This window comes from Alligator mississippiensis, chromosome 8, assembly GCF_030867095.1.
Source record: "Alligator mississippiensis isolate rAllMis1 chromosome 8, rAllMis1, whole genome shotgun sequence".
NCBI classification, from domain to species: domain Eukaryota; kingdom Metazoa; phylum Chordata; order Crocodylia; family Alligatoridae; genus Alligator; species Alligator mississippiensis.
This window is the reverse complement of record NC_081831.1, coordinates 291,948-312,654: the sequence shown is the minus strand read 5'-3', so window position 1 is coordinate 312,654 and position 20,707 is coordinate 291,948. Positions and strand designations below refer to the sequence as shown.

Here is a 20,707-nt window from a genome sequence, read left to right as displayed (position 1 = left end):
TCCATGCCAACCCCCACACATCTGGGAGGCTGAGCTGTATTCCCTCCTCCACCTCCGTATCCCTAACCACCCCCTGCTCTGCCGGATCAGCGCAATTGCACTGGCCCGTTGTGCTGGGGTGTCTCAGTGCAGACCAATATAGCAATGCGTCTACTGGCCAGGGTGTCTCAATGCAGAGCCCTGGGGGAGGGCAACCCCCCTCCCCCGAGCTATGCCACTTGTGGTGCCAGCAGCACTCCCACTGCTGCGTGGGCAGGAGGTGCTTCTGGAGAATCAACAGCTGGCTCTTGGGCCAGGGCCTGCCTTCGGTGACCCACTGGCAGCTGCTGGCACCACTGTTTCCTGCAGCACATTCGGATGCTGATTCTAGAACGCAGAGCACAGGTTTACGTACCCAGGATGCGGGCCACGGCCTCCACGAGGTCACAAGGGCCACTTCCTTCACTCCTTGTAGAAATCTTTTCTGCCAGGACAAAGCTGGACAGAACGGGATGTGGCCGATTCAGGAACTGGTCCAGAACCTCCAGGCACGAGGCAATTCGCTGTGGGATGGTCCCGCCAATCACAGTGTCGTCATTGCCCCGTGTCTTCACAATGGCACCTACATCGCCAATGGCACCCCACTGCACACACAATGCTGGAAGAGAAGGCAGAGACAAGGACCCATGAAATGGCAAATGGGACGATAACTGTAGGGAGAGGGAAACCAAAAGCAGAGAGCTAGTGTATTCACCCCCATGCTGCCATGCTCTGGCAACTAGTGAAAGAGGACGTGCATATGTCCACTCATCGGCATATGCAGGGAGACAAAAGACAAGGAAGGAAAAGTGCTCCAAGCAGACACAGGCACGAGCTATTTGGAAGCCCTCTCTGCCTGTGGCAAGGCTTGGGGAGGGGGGGAAGCTGAGGAACAACCCAGCCCCTTACCTGGAAGCCCATCATGCTTCCGCTGCTCACAGACGCGCTCCATGGTGGAGTTGGCAAAGCCATAGTTAGTCTGTCCGGCATTCCCTCTTCCAGAGCTTACAGATGAGAAAGCAACAAAGTAGTCCAGGTCCGGACACTTCTTACGACTCACTCTGAGAAGGGGACAGGATAACAGGAGTCTTTCAATACTTTTTTTTTTTAGGAGGGTCCTGTCCTACTCCGCAACACAACCTCAAGGAGTAGAAACATCTGTACGACAAGCAGCCCCCAGGCCTAGGCCAGTACCACTGAGTTCCTCCCCCTGACCACCTACCGGTCCAGATGAATGATGCCTGCAGACTTGGGTTTGCAGACCTCTTGGAAGGATTCTGGTGTCTGGTTCTCCATCATGGCATCTCTAAGAACCTGCGGGAGACAGGAAAGGCCACCTGAACATCTCTCCAGTTTATCTTCAAATTGGCATCTAACCTACTCCCGGTAGTTTTGGAGGTTGCAACTGCAGTAACAGGTTCTCCGTTAGGCCTAGAACTAGAAAGCCAGCTACGAGATTCACGTGCTGATCCATGCCAAGATGCTGAAAATGCACAGAAAGAGCACACCCATTCTTTCCTCATGTTTTCCACATAGAAATTATAAGCAATATCACAGAGACCAAAAATCTCTCAGCTGATGATGACTGATAAAAAAAAAAAAAAAAGTCATCTCTTTATTGGATTTTTCTAATCCACTCTTTCCCTCATCATCCAGTGGCCTTCCTCATCCCAGAAGTGCTGAAAGGGGCTTTCCGTGGCCAAGGGTCGCTATAAGGCCTGGCTTATGCCAGGGGTGGGCTGCTCAGTTCTAAAGGATGCAAGCTGGGAGAAGAGGTCTGCCCCAGAAATGGCAGAAGGTCACAGTACCAGGTATTCCCAAGCTAAGTATTTCCAAATTAGGGAAGACAAAAAACAAAGTTGATTCGACTCCATGAGCTCAGTGCTGAAAACACTTGCACAGCTACTGACAATTTCTGTCACTCACCATAGCCAAGTTAAAGATTCCCCCAACTGGTCCAAGCTGTATCGCTTCATCTAGTAACTTCTGTGTTCCCTCTAAAGTGCCAACATCGCTGGTTGACACCAAGACCTGGACTCCCATCTCCTTCCACAGACGGACTTGTTTAGCTTGGTAGCCTACAAAACAGAAGTCTAGTTTGAGCATCGTTGTTCTGGGCAGTCAGTGTCCCAGCGAAACTACTTCCTGCCCGTTTTCTGGTCACTAAGGGCTCCTGGAAAGATTTTTCCTGCTTTTATTAAGATTAACAGGAAATATAGACCTCTTGGGGATGGAGACAACACTTGCTGTTGTAAGTGGTGAAGCCCTGAATGGAAGTTCCTACTTGAGACGCAGTGTGCCCTGTGGGACAGTGCAGCCATTGCATGCAGCTTTGAGGTGAAACGGAGCGATTTTCATTGCAGTTCTTCACGTGTCATATCCCCCACAGTCTTTTGCTTCTCCTCTGGACAAAAGCAGAGATGGTACTTATTTATCTAGAGCTGAAAATATGGCTGGAGCTTTGCCAACATACGACAATCCCCCATAAATGCAGGGGGCGGAGGAGGGCGAGGTAGGTTTACAGCAGCAATTCTCAGCCAGGGGGCCACAGAACCTTGGGGGCCTTGAGATTTTCAAGGGTGCCACAGAGTGCCATGCAAACAGCTCACAAGGATAAGCCCAGAGACTTCAAATAGGAATCCACAGTGCCAAAAACATTTCTGACCTGTTGTGGTCTTTCCAGGCAATTTGCAACAGAAGAATTGCACTATTACTTTTCTGTAGTCAAAAAGAACAAGAAACTAAATCCAGCATTTTCCAAGGACTGCCTTGAGCCTAATGAGGGATGCCTCAAGTCTAAAAAAGGTTGAGAATCACCGGTCTAGTGCAAGCTGGAAAAAGGAATCGGGAAGGAAGTTCTGTTGGGTAGATGGATGGGGCTGCATTTAAAAAGAAAGGAGAGAAGGATTGCTCATTTGTTTTTAAATATATACAGAGTTGCACAGGACTGACAGCAAACCCAGAATTCAAAGTAGCTGCAGAAGGTAAGAGGGAAACCAGGACTAGGTTAGAAGATGGACCTTGTCCAATCAGGCAAGGTAGCCAACACTTATCTGCCAGAGCAAGATCTTGGCCAGATTGAAGAGGAAAAGGCATAAGTCATGGAGATGGAAGAGACAGAATGCAGCAACTGGGGTGGAAGAGGAAGAATAGGACAAGGGCCTGGAGACTGGGATGGGGAGGGGGGGAAGAGACACAAAAAAGGACTTGAAAAGCAGAAGTGGAAGTTAGTGCCAAAGAAAAGAAAAGTCAGGGTTGGAAGAGAGGAAGTCAAAATGCTACCAAGACCTGCATGCTGGCAAGGCAGGCATAACACTGGAATTTCCTACTGGAGATGGAAAAAAGTATGAATAAGGATTGGCTTAATTTTTACCAGGCAAAGCTTGAGTTGTGTCAAGACCACTATCGGCAGGGTCACAGAGACAGCAAGGTAGTTCCAAGTCATCTGTTTAATTATGGGTAATCTCACTTAGGGATGGGAGCAGGAGGAAGGCTGGGGTCTGATCTTGGGGGAGGAAGTAACCAGAGTAGGAGTGGCTGTGCCCAAAAGAGAGAGAGAGAGAGAAGAAGAACAAGCATGGCATCTGTGGTGCCAACAGGACAAGGGTCTGTAGGAAGCTGGAGGGGAGTTTGGTCAACAGGCAGAGCGAGGGCTGATGCAAGGTGGCTTTGTAAAGGAAGGCACTTACCAGGGACCTGGGTAAAGGCAGGTTCACTCATATGGGAGAGCAGGTGTCAGTTTAGAGGAAAGAGGGAGAATAGAATAAAAAAAAAAGTAGACAGAAGGGAGTTAGAAGGTGACAAGAGTGAGCAGGGAAAAGATGGAAGTGGTCCAGGAAAAGGAGCTCAGATTGAGAGGTCTATTTTGGGATAAGCAAAACTGTGGCTTGACGGAGGAGTGAAAGGACCAAGGGAGAAAATAAAAGTGTTCAGAGGAGATAGTGAGGGGATCTGCAGGCAGCTCAGCTCCGTGCCTCTGCTCCCACCTGCAGACTCCAATCAGCGGTCAACCACAGGCACAACCGTGCCCATGGCACCTGCTCTCACTTGTCCACTCACCAGTTCTTACGCCGGAACGAGATGTCAGCACGAGTTTCTGAGCTCCTCTCTCAGTAAGCCACTGTGCCAATTCGAGCCCAAATCCGCCAAGGCCCCCTGTGATGATGTAGGATTTGGTAGGTGGGCAAAGAGTGCGGGAGATGACAGGGAGTTGGGTTAGCACAGAATCACTTGCAGGCAAGTCCTTCTCTTCTTCCCGGACCTTCCAACAAAATCACAGGTAACAAAATCAGGCAGGTGTACATACCCTACTTCTCCTCCCACAGAAGTTGTGCTCCCATTGCACATCAAACCTCTTTGGACCCGGAGTCACAGAGCTATAGCACCTTACGTGTCACCTGGCCGAGGTGGCAATAGCGGTGGCTATGTGGTTAATTAACCCCGCTAATTACAAAGATCCCTCCTCTCCTACACCACAGATACAGAATTCTCATTAGGGAACCTCACCCTCTGTGCGTGGCTGGTAGGTGCAGAACAGTGGGGCCTGTCTCCTTTGGCAGACATGCCACAGATTATCCATGCACCCTCCACAGCTACCACTCAGCCCTTTCCCTTGGTCTGCTGCTCTGCTGTCTGCTCCTTTCATCATCTGCCATCATGCGCCTTTCCCCTCCCCAGTCTGCTGTGCGCTCCACACACAAATTGCCTATACCGTTAGTGGCAGTTTGGCCACTCCTGTAGTAGAAAACCCAAAGCCTACAGTTTTCTTGTTACCTTAACCATAATTTTGCCAATGTGTTTTCCTTGTGCCATGAACCTAAAGGCAGCTTCTAACTCCTCTTTGCCAAAGACAGTGTGCTTCAAGGGTTTCACTATGCCATCTCTTATCCCCTTCTTCACCAACTCTTCCACTTCCGCCCATGCAGGCGTTCCCTTTATCAAAACAGCATCTAGCAGGATCCCATGGAACGTCACATTCTTCAGGAAGAGAGCCATTCCTGTAAGAGGCACATGATTAGCCAGACCATATTGCTGTTCTCTCAGATTAAATCTTTTGGGCCTCCAAAAGCATGCAGACATTTCCATTCAAGTCAATGGTTTAAGAGTGAGAGGAGCAATTGCTAGGCTTCAGGATTAAAAACTGGGAGGGCGGCGGCAGGGGGGACACGGGACGGACAGACCAACCAAAAAAAAAAATAATTAGCCAACCTTAATTAAAAGTGAGAAACATGAGCAAGGTTGTTCCCCGAGGAACAAACTAGTGCAACAAACTTCACCCATGCAAAAAATCAGCTACTCCGATATTAGTTATTAACATTAAATATAGTCAGGATGAATTCATAAATGGCCAGTGATCTGAGGAGCAGGATATTTAGCAAGTAATGAGATACGACTCAGAAGCAAAACTTGAATTAACTCATTCTATCGCCACAAGATAAACGCCCCCGTAGGACACACACGTGCTTTATCCCAACTGGTTTAAACGCACAAACACAACAAGCAGTCAAGTCCCAGGGCTGGCACCACCTCCCACAAGCAGCAATTCCATAGCTGGATTAAACCCGCTGACATTTCACTGCCATGTCTTATTGCAAAGTCGTATGGAGTTAGTCAACATTATTGTTTCATAGGAATCATCCCTCCCATGGAAGGATCTGTACGAGTCCCCTGCCCTTGACAGATTAGCTTCCCTCTTCCTCTTGGAACTGCATTGTTTGCTTCTGCCAAGTTTCCAGTATCTACTGGTCCCTTTAAGCCCTCCATCTTCCTACGCATTTGCAGCACTTCGTAACATCTGTACGTTTCACAAACGCATTATTTACAGCTTACCAGGATCTTCAGATTGTTACACACAAGGTCTGTCCCAAGACATCTGCACAACTATTTGCTCTTACAATTGCGCGCTGTATCAACATATTACAAAGGCCCTGCCCTAGACAATCTTAGCAATTTTGTATGTGGTTACCAGGAGCTCCCTCCTCCACTGCTCCTTTTTCTGGGAGTTTGCAGAAAGGTGCTTGCTGAGAAAAGCTTGATAAGCAATCATTGATTAAATGTCTTGTTGCAAACTTCATTTTGCTTGATAATCATATAATGTTCACAATGGTAAATGTTCAGATTTTGGAACGTGATATTCTAGCTAAGGACTTGTCTCCACTTGCAAACTAATGTAGGTTAAGGCAAGGCATAAATCTACATCCAAGGGACTATTCCTAAATAGTCGCCAGGGGTAGATAACCTTCAAGGAGAACAGGGACTGGGCCATGTCTTCCACACATTCCCCAATACCACATCTTACCTAGATGGCTGTTTTTGGACAGATCAAATTTGCCGATTTCCAAAAAGCGTCCATGTTGAGCAAGGCAACGTAGACTGGCTTGCAGCTTCTCTTCTGCCAAGGAGTTTAGCACGAGGTCAACACCTGCAAGGGAGGAGGAGTAAGATTATCCAGGCATGCACACCCCTGGCCTAGTCTAACCCCATCTCCTGGTAACCTGGTCTAAGCTATAAACAGTACATCCTTGTTGTGTTCCTTCTAGTCCCTAGAGACATTTTCTTCTGCCATCAGATATGCCTTGGACCCACCTTTCCCTTTGGTAGCCCGCAGAATATGTTGCTCAAAGGTGGTACTTCTGGAGTTGGCAAAGCTGCTTGCATCCAGCTGGGGGAACCGTGCTTGGAGATACTTGCGTTTCTCAGTAGAACCTGACAACAGGAGAAGGAATGCTTTTTATTTTTCCCCTGAGACACCAGCAGCACTCCTCAACTCACAAGCAAGATTCCCCTTCCCTCTCGAGGCCTCTGCCGAAGGGATAAAGCTAGAACGCGGGCTTGAGGAGCTGCTGGACACCTGCTGCGGAAGCACTGGGGTTTGACACCTAGAAAGCTTCAGGATGAGGCTAGTGTGTAGCTGCTGCCCCCCTCAAGCTGACAGGGCAATCGTGACTATTTCTACCTGGAACAAACCCAGTTATGCACTGGAGGGAAGCTGCCTTTGATCAACAATCAATTGCTCTGCTTTATTCTTTGTAGTTCCCTGAAACCATTGTCTTGATCCCGAGATGGGGAAAAGCATGATGTCAGCAAAACTAGGATGCTAGATTTCAAAAAAGGTGGATTTCAACCATGTCGAGGAGAAGGTTAACATGGTGCCATGGGAAGACAGGCTAAAGGTTAAAAGTGCATTAGGAGGGCTGAAAGCTAAAAGGGCTGGAAGTCCAACAAGAAAAAAAAAAACTGTTCCGACATGAGAGACCCACAAGAATGGTACGTGGCTGTACAAGGAGCTTCTAGGATGCCTCAAATGAAAAACAAAAGCATACAGGCAACGAAGATGGGCAGGTCACTAAGGAAGCATAATTAAAACAAAACAAAACAAAAAAATAGTACAAACCTGCAGGGACAAAAATGGGGAAGGCAAAGAAAGAACGAGCTGCACCTGGCAGCAATGTTAAGGGCAATGAGAATAGGTCCTATAAGTTCTTTGGGCAGATGTGATATCGTTTATTAGACCAATTATGTGCAAGCTTTTGGGCACAAACACCCTTCTTTAAGCATTGAGAAAAGAAAGACTAAGGAAGCTGTGGGTCCACTGTTTAGCAGCCAGGACCAACTCTTAACAGAAGATGCAAAGACGGCAGAGCTACTCAACAGGTACTTACCTGGGGCATGTTAGGGTGTTACATCTTGTGGCTGTGCTAGGGTTTACTGTGTCGTTTTACTAATAGGTTAGATAATAGATTTCTGTAGGATTTGGATAGGGTAGGTCCTGTCTTTAGTGAGGGAGGGGTTGAACTCGATGACCTCTGGAAGTTACTTCCTGCCCTACTTTTGTTTTTTTATGATTCTAAGTTACTCGGAGTCACTCGTGGCATGCCCTAGGAGCACGGCAGAGATTTCCTAAGGTGGCCAGCAGCTGGGTGTACCCCATTTCCAGGTGCTCTCTTACTGGAAGCCTGGGGTCAAGAGCTGAATGGGAGAATGTGCAAGTCAGGAAAAAGACAGAATGGGGACCTTGGCACTCACCCACAGTTGTGAAGACACGGCAGCCCATGCTCAGGGCTATGGTGATAGATGCCTGGCCCACACCCCCAGAGCCTGAGTGAATGAGCACACTCTCCCCCTGCTTCAGGCCACCACGAGTGATCAAAGCATAATAAGCTGTGGCATAGACCACGGGCACGGTGGCTGCCTCCTCCAGGGTCCTGGAAAGGTGACACACACCAAAACCAGCATGAGACAGGATAAAGCACTCATGGTCACATACCTTCAACTGCAAGGCAGTCTGTCAGAGCAGCCCAGACCAAGCCCAGATCAGCTGTTTTCAGAGCTTACTGCAAGTCTCACCATTATGGAAGCTTCTCCCTCCAGTAACCAACTGATCAATGCTATTCCACCCCCAGCATACACAGACATAGCAACCAAACCCAAGAGGGGTGAAGTGCAAACTCCACTGAGGACTGCTATGCACACAGTGGTGCTCAACTCCTGCAGTGACAGCAACTCCAGTATTTGCAAGCTACAGAGCAGGTTTATCACAACCTGGGAGACCAGTTCTGGATCAATGCAGGATGGAGTCAGACCCTCAAAACGCCAGCTGCGATATTAAACAGTAGTTCTGCTCACTTTGAGCAGTATCAGACGTTTTCTCTCACATTAGAGTTCCTTGCACTGACCCATTAATTGTCCCCTACTGAGACTTTGCTCCATGCAGACAGCTGAGGGGTACACCCTGTAGTAAGAGAGAAGGGAAATGGACCCACCAGTTCTCTGGCACATCCCACAGGAAACACTCGTCAATGTCCACCACTGTAGCCAGTCCGTTTGCCTGCAGCAATCCCATAACCCGTTTTCCAGTAGGGTCCCGCCCCGAGAACTCCATTCCCAGCAAGTTGTCCTTTGTACTCCAGTTACCTAAGACGACAAAAATCACCACTGTGAAACTCTTCCTGAAAAACCCTCCCGCTCAAAAGGTCATCACCATGAACACTCTTCTGCAAGCAGAGGAGTCCCCTCACTTCAGGGCAGCATCTCCAAAGCCTGCTGCTTTCTAGCTCAGTAACCAGCAGAGCAGGAAATAAAATAAAAATAAATCAGGGAGTCCAAGAACCAGAAGTCAGAGGTTAGAAGATACTAAAAAGTCTATGGGAGGGGGAAAAAGGAGCACTTCACCCCAAGACTCCATATTAAAAAGGAGTAAGGAACAGTCATACCTGAGCTGGGTTGAAAAAAGAAGGGGAAGATCCCTTTTGGTGAAATCACTGAACACAGCAGATCTCCACCAGCACACCTGTGAGTTTTTGGCAGCAGCAAAGCACCTTTGACAGACTTGTAATCCCCCAAATTCCCGGTGAAGCAAGGTGTTACCACCACCCTCCTGTACACAGGGAAGCCACAGCAGTGTGCCATGTCACTTCGCTGCCAGCTCTGCTGCTGTGACAGTGAATACTCACCTGACAGGCATATTGCAGACATGTTAAAACTGCACTGGTGATAAATGGTGCTGGCAATGAGAGCAGAACCTGGGAGATCCTGACAATATACTGGGCTTAGGTAATGCCTTTGCTTGCCCTGGATCAGCTTGGTGCAAGAAAGCTAATTTATGGCTGGATCAGTGCAGGGCTGAGCTGATCTCACTACAGAACTTGTTCATATGCCACAGGGTGGGTGGAAGTGTTTTAAATGCCACCAGCAACTCACCTGGTATAGCATCTGCGGGGAGCTTCCCCGAGGCCAACATGATGTCACGGAAATTGAGAGAGGCATAATAAACCTTGCAGAGCTTAGTGCTGGGATAGTGGCAGAGCGGAGAGGCAATCCAGCGAAGGGAAGACAGGTCTCCACGTATCAGTGTGTTTGCACAGGCATGTTCCGTCAAAGTCTGGGGCTGGGCTGCAGGAAAACATGGCAGAGCCTTAGACACTTCAGCTTGATGGCAACGCTTCACCTGACGGAGCAGATTATTTGTGCAGGAGTACCAAAAAACCCCCCCAAAAACAACAACAACAACAACACACACACACACACACACACACACACACCAACTCGCCCCCCCCTCACCCCCCCAAAAAACCCAAACCACATGTGACAAAGCCTGGGATCCAGTCATGGGAGCAGGGATGTTTGCCATTCACCATTAGCCAGCTCTTCTATTTACCCCCAGCAAAGGCCTTCTTCATGCTGCAAGCCTGCCTGGGCACTGAGCTAGCTCGTACTGCCTGCAGACATTAAGACATGCCATTGTCCTGCTGAATCTGATCCAAATGCACCCATGCATAATTCTTGGCACCAGGAGGAAAAGCATCTCCTCACACCAGTTTTCCAGACCCTGCGAGAGGAGACAGTGGCCACCAGACCCCCAACTAAAAGAGTCACCTTGCTCCAACAGGAGGTGCCGGAAGGAGCCCCACTTCCCATCACGATACACATTCATCACCAGGTCTCTCTGCAGGATCTTTTGCATCTCCGAGTCTGATGGGCTGGTTGGAGGCACAGGGGAGGAGGACTCCAGATTGGAAACAAACAGGGACCTGGGGAGCAGATGGAACACGTGATCCACATTGGTCACTTTGCCTGCCAGGAAGCAGGAGGAGGAAGAAGATGGCCTCTGCTCCCAAAGAGCCTCTAGTGTGGCTTTGTACCTGATCCTGTGGCCTCCAGGCTCCTGGCGCAGGCAGGTCATCAGTCCCACAATGCCGGAGGTTGGATACTTGGTTGCAGTCAGCCACAAAGGCTGCTCAGATGAATCAGCCATGAGGTTCTGCAAAAAAGTCCAGCCAGGTGGATGGATTAAGCTGTGCTGAAAGGGAGCTGCTGCCCCTACTTCATGGCCTCTTTGGGCCTAGGGAAAGGGCTCTGGAAAACCTGAAATGCTGTTGAAGACAAGCTGCCTCTTCCCAAGCCATTCCCAAGGCAGGAAAACATCCAGCTCCACCCAGAGACTCACCTTTAGGAAATCCACCCACTTGCAATGGGTCTCATCCACAGGCAGGAAAATAGGTGGCTTGACAGGAGCCTGCCGGCGGCACAAGAAGATGACAGAGCCAAAAAAGGATCTTTTCACAGCCACGAGATTCAGCGAGGTCTTGCTGAACAAATCCTCCCAGGCTGCCTGTGAAATAGAGCAAGATGGGAATGACTGGCAGAGCCAGGAGGTGCTGGAATCCCATTCAACACCTCCCTGGGGAAGCCAGGAACCAGCACTGCCCCCTTCTCCCTACACAGGGTCTTTGGCAGAAGCTTGCCCCATGCATCCACCTTCCCCTCCCCGGCCCCTGGCCTTTTGCTAAGCCATTGCATGCAGGACTCCCAGCATTCAAAGAATCAGCACCAAGGATCCCAACAGCTCCTCGAAGAGCCAGAGATGCTGTTACGTGCACTGTAGGGGCCCCTACAGCGAGTGTGGGTTGCATTCACAGCTTTGTGCCACAGTCACAGTCCTCCTGTTTCTGGTTGTCTTGGGGTGTCATCTCCACGTTTGCTATCGGGCACCAGACACCAGGGCAGGAAGATGCCTTTGTTTTTCCCCGAATGGGACAGATCAGCTGTTCAGGAGTATGAACCACCAGAGAGTCTACGAGCAGCATCCTAGACTCTAGGACCAACCGGAGAGATAATAGCCAAGGGCCTAGGAGAGCAGACACTTACCTGAGTCAGGAAGCCTGGTCTCTGCTGCACATCTAGTGCTGTAAGGAAATGGACCGTTTCTCCAAGAGTTTCTCCTCCCAGAAGAGTATGCAGTAGCACAAACCCTCCTTCCTTCACGGAGGCCACCAGGTTGGAGAGTATCTCTGCTGGCTTCTCCAAGACTTTCATGGAGCAGTTGAGCACCAGCAGGTCAGCATTGGTCAGGTTTCCAGGCGGAGGACAGACAGGGTCCCACTGGCCAGGGGAAACATCTGTTTCCTGAAACTGCTTCTCATGGGCAGAAAGGACCTCCTGGGCTCTATCAGTAGCAGTGTAGTTAACTTCTAGCAAGGGATGAGTTCCTAGAAGAGGAGTGATACGAGGGAACAGGCATCCATCTCCTGCCAGTGCCTATACAGGAAGAGAAGATAAATAGCTCAGCTGTTGGCAGCACATGAAAGCAAGAGGTAAGTCTTGGGATTTCAAGACCTCTCCCACCCAGTCTCATCCCCAGGTCCCAACTAACCTCCACAATCTTCATCTTGATATTGGACATGTTCTCCACGGTTAAGTCCAGACAAACCTTCAGCTCTGGGGAATCCAGCAAGCCATTGAGAAGGGGATCCTCCTGGAGATGCATCTTCTCTTGGGTCACAATCTCATCCAGCTCAGAATACAGGTTTCCATTTAGCTCCAGGTGGCAGATTTTATCAAGGATGTACAGGAGGCCCTTCTGTGCAGGCACGGTCTCTGCCCTGGTGCCTGTAGTCTCTAGCCCAGGGATGGCCAGTCTAACCCCATGCAGCGCTACCTTGTTCTGCAGGTTCTGGATCAGACCTAGAGCACAGCAGGAGAGAGAGTCACACATCCTTCCCTGCTGCTGCCTCATTACACAAGCCCTGTAAAAACAACAGCTTGGCATACCTTGTGACTTCCTGATGATATTAGTGGTGGGTCTTGGGTTGTTGTGTACCCAGAGCAACCAACTCACACACAGAACAACACACTAGTCTCCATTATTGCTGGCAGCATCCCGAGGCCTCATCCTAGACAGGTCCTCTTTGCTGGTTCTCCACAAACACATGGCAAGAAAAGTGCAAAGGACAACCCTCCCCACAAAGGGAAGGCTTTGACTGGGGCAGGAAGGGGTCCTGGGTGACTGCAAGTGGCCACTCACGGTGGATAGGGAAAAAGAATTAAGTTGCTGAAGGAAAAACAAGTAAAAAAGGAAAGAGGTGGGGAAAAAAGGTCCGCTAGGGCAGCCCCTTGGAGAGGACTTTAAACAGACACTGCTGTTAAGTTTCACCAGGGAGTGGAAGGAAAAGAGCATCAGGCCAGTTTCGCTGCCTAGAAGACCGAACCGGTATCTTGATACAGCTGATTCAGTCATGCCAGAAGCACCTCACCCAAGGCTCAAAATTCCCAAAGAGCCACTTCTGTTCTGCCTTCAGTCGAGTTGCTCCTAAAGAACAGCAGGAGACCTGCCAAGGACTGCAGTTTGCCTCTGCTCCCGCACAGCTTTGGCACCCAGGGCTGGGGTCAGTGCCTCCAGCCCCGTTCTACAGGCACACAAGGGACCGGACTCAAAAGGGCCTGGGGGAGGGGCAGGGATTTAAATTTTCCTGCCAGTATTAACAGAGGTAGATTCCTGCAGATCTAGGACACCAATAAATAAATAAATAAATAAATAAATCTGTGCATCAGCACAGATGCTGCACCAGCAGCACATCTGCCGAGGAGGGCATCTGTCAAAAGCCAGCCGAGTGCCACAGAAGTCCTGCCCGGGGAGGATGTCTCAGTGGAGTGCCTACAGAGCCCTTCAGCCCGGCCTGCCCAGGGCTGGGTCAGCCAGCTCTACGTCCTCTAGCAGCTGGCTCCACTGTGCTGCCTTGGGCCATAGTATGTTTTGTGACAGTACGACTAAAATCAGAGCCACAGCATGGCCTTCTGGGCTACAGCAGCCTGGGCTAGCGCCTGCTCAAGGAGACTGCTGGAAGAAGAGCATGCACCAATGATTTCAGAAGATGGCACAGGCATGACATTCACCCCAAAGAACCTGCTTCCTGGTGCCATGGACAGTTATAGTGGCACTGAACTCCCTTTACCTTTGCAATGCTCCAGAACGGTGTGAAGCTGTGCATTGGAAGACAGACAATCCATCTCAACATAAGGCACAAAGCAGAACTTCTCTAGGAGTGGAGAACCCTGTTCCTGCTGCCTGCGGGGCGCTGTAGAGCTGTGGAGCCCAGCAACCTGCACACCTCCTGACCTGATGCTGCCAAGGTAGTGGTCATAGAACACATCAAAAGCTGCAAGACACAAAGAGAACGTGCAGATGATGCTGGAAGCTTCACAAGAAGAGGCTCTGCTGTGCTGCAGGTGGCCAGACAGCCAGTGCGGTGTCAGTGGGCAAAGCAGGAGCACAATGACCTGCCAGCCCGGAGGCCCCTGGGTCTGCCTTACGTCAGGAAGATGTAGCCGCTTTTCAGCATCTGGAACTTCACAAAAAAGAAGCCAGGAGAATCCTGACCGTGGGAGAGACTGTTACCTTGTTTGTCATCCTTGTACGTCTGCACTTGCTTCAGGTGCAGCACAGGGTCAACGCACACTGAGCGGATGCGCGTGGGTAGGCGCAGGTTGCGCCCAGGATAGCCCAGGACAGTCACGTGCAGCATGGTGTCGAGGAACGTCACCCAGTTCCCATTCCACAGGAGCTTGCCATGGCTCCCTAGGAAAGAAGCAGCCCCGTCAGTGTGTGCACCCCACAGAGGGAGGGAGGGAGGGGAAAAGGCTGGCTCCACTGCCAGAGGGCCGACAGCACAAGTAGCATTGTCCAGTTGTGCTCTACCCAATGCCACCACAGGGATCTTCTGCATCCGTCCTGTGCACAGGACCTCTGTAGCTTCCTGCTGCCACGCCTCAAGGCAGGTAGGCCTCAGCCATGCAGCCTGGGTGGATGCTTCACAGTGGCTATGTGCACCTGACTAGCATATCATGCACAAGTCAGCAGGCATAATGACCAACCCCTTCATCATCTTCAGAAGAGACGCACCTGAACTGCTGCATTCGAGGAGCCCCTGGAACGTTGGCCCATAGTTGTACCCACGGAGATGCAGCTCGGTGTAAATGTCTGTCTTGGAGAGGGGGTGGCTGGAGCTTGCTTCTGGCTGGGCATCAAAATCAGCTTGCTCGTTATGAAAGTTATTCAGAGCAGTGTCTTCCAGAAGGTAAATTTTCCCTAGCAGGCACAAGAGAGAACATGAGCCATCAGCACTCAGAGGCATGGCACTGGATTCCCAGGAGGCCAGGCAGAGTCATCTACTTACCACTTACACTCAGGTTTCCATTTCCTGACACTTCAAAGCTGTGGGAAGCAGGCATGAGTCTCACCTCCAGCTGCACAGAACCTGCAACACAGGCAGAGATCGCTGCATGGAGGACAGGTGGGGCAGGATCTTCCTGGGACCAGGGGGCATCCACTCCCTTTCACTCCAAATCCCCGGCACCTCCCATCTTTCACACCCTCTCCTGCCCAACTCTGCCCACCATAGGACAAAGCAGGACATGTCATGCTCCTTGTCTCATAACTCATCTACAAGTAGGATGGGACATCTTCACCCCCTTTCCTGCTGCCTTGCGCTCTCTCCTTCCACCAGTCTTTCCCAACTTCACTATGTGGACCAAGGCTCCCTACCACCCTCTCACCTTTCTTGGGTAGGATGGTTGCCTGGTGGATCTCCACATCCTCAAACTTGACAGGCATTTGTTCCATGACAGCTCCCAGAGACCGTGCCAGGGTTCGCCAGGCTAGCACCAGGTACCCAGTGGCTGGGTAGAGGACTCTGCCATCAACGCAGTGACCAATCAAGTAATGGTCAGGAGACTCGGGGTTCACATCTACCCATTACACAGGAAAGAACAAAAAGCTTTTGTAACTTCTTAGGCAAAATGCTCTGGAATAAGATGTTTCTCCTATCACCACCATTCCCCCTCCCAAGGCAGGGATGGGAGGGGAAAAAGAGAGGAAAAAATTCTCAATGCTGCTACCACTTTCTCTTTCATGCAAAGCCTTTCAGCCCAGCCCCCAGAGCTGCTCCAACCACATGAAGCTTCATAGCTGCTCCTCAGAACAGGATTTGCAGGTTCTACTTAGGAGACTTTGGGCTCCTGCTTTATGTATGAGAGGAAGCAAACCAGAAGCAGCAGGTACACACCAATATTGTAGACCGAAGCAGATGAAGAGCCTGCAGCGCCAGATGGAAATTCTTCGGCTTTTGGGTAGTACCAGGTCTCACTGTGATCCCACAGGATGTGGGGAGAGATGAGTGGGGTTCCTACTGGCACAGGATATTCAACAGGTGGGAACAGCTTATTTGACTGAACATTTATTCTGGAAAAAAAAAAAAGTTAGGATAGTTGAGATTTTGGTCCTGATCCTCAGTGCCAAAAGCCACAATAGTCCAGGCACTCATGGGTTGCCAGGCTGGTCTCCTGTTCCAGGATTCATAGATGTTAGGGTCGGAGGGGACCTCAATAGATCATCGAGTCCGACCCCCTGCATAAGCAGGAAAGAGTGCTGGGTCTAGATGACCCCAGCTAGATACTCATCTAACCTCCTCTTGAAGACCCCCAGGGTAGGGGAGAGCACCACCTCCCTTGGGAGCCCGTTCCACACCTTGGCCACTCGAACGGTGAAGAAGTTCTTCCTAATGTCCAGTCTAAATCTGCTCTCTGCTAGCTTGTGGCCATTGTTTCTTGTAACCCCCGGGGGCGCCTTGGTGAATAAATCCTCACCAATTCCCTTCTGTGCCCCCGTGATGAACTTATAGGCAGCCACAAGGTCGCCTCTCAACCTTCTCTTGCGGAGGCTGAAAAGGTCCAGTTTCTCTAGTCTCTCCTCATAGGGCTTGGTCTGCAGGCCCTTGACCATACGAGTTGCCCTTCGCTGTACCCTCTCCAGGTTATCCGCATCCCTCTTGAACTGCGGCGCCCAGAATTGCACTCAGTACTCCAACTGCGGTCTGACCAACGTCCTATAGAGGGGAAGTATCACCTCCCTGGACCTATTCGTCATGCATCTGCTGATGCACGATAAAGTGCCATTGGCTTTTCTGATGGCTTCGTCACACTGCCGGCTCATGTTCATCTTGGAGTCCACTAGGACTCCAAGGTCCCTTTCCACCTCTGTGCCACCCAGCAGGTCATTCCCTAGGCTGTAGGTGTGCTGGACATTTTTCCTCCCTAGGTGCAGCACTTTGCATTTCTCCTTGTTGAACTGCATCCTGTTGTTTTCTGCCCACTTGTCCAACCTGTCCAGGTCTGCTTGCAGCTGTTCCCTGCCCTCCGGCGTGTCCACTTCTCCCCACAGGTTTGTCATCCGCAAACTTGGACAGAGTACACTTCACTCCCTCGTCCAAGTCGCTGATGAGTTTGTGACACAACTTTGTCACAAGGAGTTTGTGACAAACCCCGCTCTCTCCCACCCAAGGGATTCCACTAGCTTTGGGTCAGACACAGAGCCTCCTGTCTGTGGCAAAAACTTGTTGCTGTGCAGAAGAGAAGCCAAGAGGCAGACTCAGTCAAGAGCATCACTTGAGATGGATCTCGTTGTTCTCCACACTAACCACCCTCTTTCCTGTCCCCAGACACCATACCCAGTCAAGTAGATCTTTCCAATGTGCGTCAGGAAGAACTCCAAGTTGTTTTTGTGCTCTCTCTTCATCAAAGGCAGGATGGTGCAGGTTGGTTTCAAGCTTCTCTTCAGGATAGCCTAGCCAAGCAAATACAAAAAGGTCACAGTCAAAGAAACCTGATTTCTCGTTCGAGATTTGGCCTGGTTTTGGGGAAGACAACTTGTGCTGCCATGACGCTGAGCCTTGTGCCCACAGAGCACGCGTGAGCACTGAGGGTGCAAGCAAGCAGGAGGAAGGAGGGATCCACTTAATAGCTGCAGGGCTCTACCAATCAGGACCCCTTGCTGCTCAGAGGATTAAATGAGATTCAGATTACACTGCAAGAATGGCAAGATCATCCTCTTGAGCCTCCCACACAGGCGCACACCCGTCAGCCTCTCCCCCAGCAGCAGTGACTCCACATCATGAGCCTCTGTCAGCCAGAAACATCCCCGAGACCTTTGTGAGCCTCAGGTATTAAAACCAACACCAAGCCCCACTTTCCTCTCAGCTCATCTTGAATTAAACACAATTATTTAAAAGGCTGCAGAGTTTGAAACAAGCAGCAAGGACTCCCTGGAAAGTCTGGCTGGCTAGTTTCAAGTATCTGCATGACCTACATCTAGTGGAATTAAAGAGAAATATCATAGCACACAAATATTTCTTTCTGCAATTAAAAAAAAGAGCACATCCATATTAACTACAGCAGCCTCACCATCCTGCCATCCTCACATTCCTACCTCCCCTTTGTTATAAATACTTTTAATGACTTCAGACTACAGGGTCCTTGGAACAGCATTCATTCAAAAATGACCATGCACAAGTACGAAATGAAAAATTCTAGCACTGGTTTTTAACTACAACTTTTTGGCTTGTGGCTATACAGATTTTACTTGAAACAAATGTTACCAACTTTGGGCAGAAAACAGGCAGTCGTAGAGCTGCAGTTTTAAGAATGCGGGGCGGGGGGAGGCTTCTTGCAGAACGCGTGCAGTTACTGGAAAGCAGGTGACGGACGAGTCAACTTTCCTAGCACCTGCTCTCTGCATGCACCGGCTCGCTCCACAGCTGGACAGTGGCAGCTGGAAGCAGTACTGCCCACCCTCCAAGAGGGGCAGGGGGGGAGGCAGTGTAGGAAAAAAAAAAAAAATGTCACACGTCCTGCCCCATCAGAAAATAGCGATGGACTTACGAAGGCCACCACCATTAACACACACTGTCTGGAAGGAAGGAGGAGAGCGTAAAACCACCTGTTGTCTTGGGGGCTCTGTCATTTGACTTTTGAGCTTTTAGGCTGCCTTTCACTCGGGTTTTCTAGCTGCTTGCTGAACCAGGCTGGCCAGAAGCACCACTTTTTAAACAAAGACCTAAACCTGCATGTAAAGACCAGTCACAAAACTCAATTTAAAAAAAAAAAAAACCCAACCAAACAAAGCACACAAGCAGGCAACACTGCAGAAGCATGGACATAGGCATGTCTTCACGCAGCACACCATGGCAGACAGCAGAGGTAGATTCCCCCCCACCAAAAGGGTCTCAATTATTCTTTGCACAAGAGAGTCACCCTTGCAAAGACAGCCCTCGTAGCCCTGCGAAGCAGTGACCGAGATGAAGGTTTCCCTTAGGCTGAGTGTTCAAATACCCTTTGGAGCGCATCATTCATTTTGAGAGCTGGCTTCAGCCTCTGCACTTCATCTTCCCCACCAATAAAATAACAATACTGATCTTCCTCCCTCTCAAGCATGTTGCAAGGCTTAATTAGCCATCGTTTGTACATAGCTTGGGAAGATGCAACATTGCATAAGCACACAGAGGATTATTCCGAGTTACATTCATGCAGCATTGCATCGTCACTGAACACCCACAGTTGCCTACTTGGATCACTCTGAAGCTTTGGAAGTGAAAAGTGAAGAAAACAGTCGGCATTGATTTTTTTTTTTTTAAACCTTCTTTTTAAAACACAAAAGACTACAAGGGAAATCAGTGGCAAGGACAGTGGCATCAGACAGGCAGCAACAGTAGCTCTAAAAAGACTTCTCCTGCCTACATTTTCACATGGCCCCATTACCAGAAAAAGAGTGCTGCCAGCAGCACCCTGGCAAGTACCACGCAGCAGGAGCCGATTTTAGCCTACGGCAGCCTGACAAGATCACTGCCCAGAGGCAGCAAGGCTTTGCACTCTCCTCCCTCCTGCTGCCTTCCCACACACACACACACCAAGAGATCATCTACACGCCTCCAGGTTCGACTGCCTCATCCCGCAGTGGAGCTGACTATGCGTTAACTGTCTTCATGTACTGCCGGCCATTTCAGAGAGCAATGGGGATGAGAGACTGCGTAGGTGGGGAAGTTGTCAGCGGCATGTCAGGGCAGGTTTGTTTTATGAGCTAAATGAGGCAGACTAGAGAGGATGGGGGGAGGGGGGAAGGACAGGGGATGCAAAATCAAGCGGTCTCAAACTTGCTGGAACAAGTAAGTTGATCCCTTTTCTTAGGAACACCATGTCCTCCTCCCCGCCCCCACCTCAGCATCTTCCTGCAGTGGCACCGTAATACCAAATCACCAAGCAAAGTACCTGCAGCAGGGCATGGGGCGCGATCTCCACCACCACCGCGTTGTCTGGAACGTGCTGCAGACCCTCCTGGAACAGCACCGGGCTCCTCAGGTTGTTGACGTGATACTCCGCCGAGGAGTAGCGTGCCAGCTCACTGCCCCACTGGGCCTCGGGGATGGATGTACTGATCCAACGAGCCGAGCGAGGCTTCGGGTTTGGAATGATCTGTGAATAGGCCAAGAAGCAGATGTCAAGGAAGACAAGGATCCTCCGGAAACAGGCCTCAAAACATTAGTTTGCAGGACAGCAAACAGCACTGTAGCACGTTCTGCCTGTGAAATCGGGCCCACCTCCCAGTCTGCTAGCAGGCACAGCTTGTCCAGCTGCCCTTTCCACAGACATCTACAGGACCCTCCTTCTCCATGGATGTTGGACAAAGCACCGCCACTCCCCGCAACTGCCAGCCTTGGTGGCACAAGACACCCAGGACATTACCTTCCGCAGGACACTAAGCAACATTGGGGCAAGCGCCTCCATGAAATACGAATGAAATGCGACCCCGACACTGCGCACTTCCTTAGCAAACACACCTTCCTTCTTCAGGGTGGCTAGGAACTCATTCATGGTGGCCTAGGGAGAGAGACAGAGCAAGCCCTGTTCACTTGATGGCTGCTCCACAGCCCTGCAACTGCAATGCAGTTTGATCAGCCACCCTGAAAGGCCTCTCAAGTGTTCATATTCAGATGAATGCCAAAGTCCATCCCACCATGCTGGCTTAGCCTGGTCTCCCTTCTTACGCACCTAGGGGTCAACCCAGTGCAGTGCCAGCAACAAGGGT

The 20,707-nt window shown here is 50.3% G+C and overlaps 1 protein-coding gene across 6 annotated transcripts in view; it reads right to left on the bottom strand.

Annotated features, from left to right (window-relative positions):
* Nucleotides 1-20,707, bottom strand: part of FASN (fatty acid synthase) — a 117,148-nt gene that overhangs the window by 6,902 nt on the left and 89,539 nt on the right. For all 6 annotated transcript variants that reach the window (XM_019478272.2, XM_019478273.2, XM_019478274.2 and 3 more), the window contains 25 exons: nt 20,365-20,499; nt 19,891-20,094; nt 17,298-17,413; nt 15,858-16,033; nt 15,349-15,540; nt 14,970-15,050; nt 14,696-14,881; nt 14,192-14,371; nt 13,749-13,952; nt 12,170-12,480; nt 11,665-12,054; nt 10,964-11,128; nt 10,659-10,777; nt 10,393-10,547; nt 9,718-9,909; nt 8,781-8,931; nt 8,044-8,222; nt 6,604-6,723; nt 6,317-6,439; nt 4,792-5,015; nt 4,078-4,279; nt 1,945-2,096; nt 1,241-1,332; nt 928-1,079; nt 395-637 (listed from right to left, as the gene is read on the bottom strand). In XM_019478272.2, coding sequence (XP_019333817.2) covers nt 395-637; nt 928-1,079; nt 1,241-1,332; nt 1,945-2,096; nt 4,078-4,279; nt 4,792-5,015; nt 6,317-6,439; nt 6,604-6,723; nt 8,044-8,222; nt 8,781-8,931; nt 9,718-9,909; nt 10,393-10,547; nt 10,659-10,777; nt 10,964-11,128; nt 11,665-12,054; nt 12,170-12,480; nt 13,749-13,952; nt 14,192-14,371; nt 14,696-14,881; nt 14,970-15,050; nt 15,349-15,540; nt 15,858-16,033; nt 17,298-17,413; nt 19,891-20,094; nt 20,365-20,499 — 4,444 coding nt within the window. The remainder of the gene's footprint in view (nt 1-394; nt 638-927; nt 1,080-1,240; nt 1,333-1,944; nt 2,097-4,077; nt 4,280-4,791; nt 5,016-6,316; nt 6,440-6,603; nt 6,724-8,043; nt 8,223-8,780; nt 8,932-9,717; nt 9,910-10,392; nt 10,548-10,658; nt 10,778-10,963; nt 11,129-11,664; nt 12,055-12,169; nt 12,481-13,748; nt 13,953-14,191; nt 14,372-14,695; nt 14,882-14,969; nt 15,051-15,348; nt 15,541-15,857; nt 16,034-17,297; nt 17,414-19,890; nt 20,095-20,364; nt 20,500-20,707) is intronic.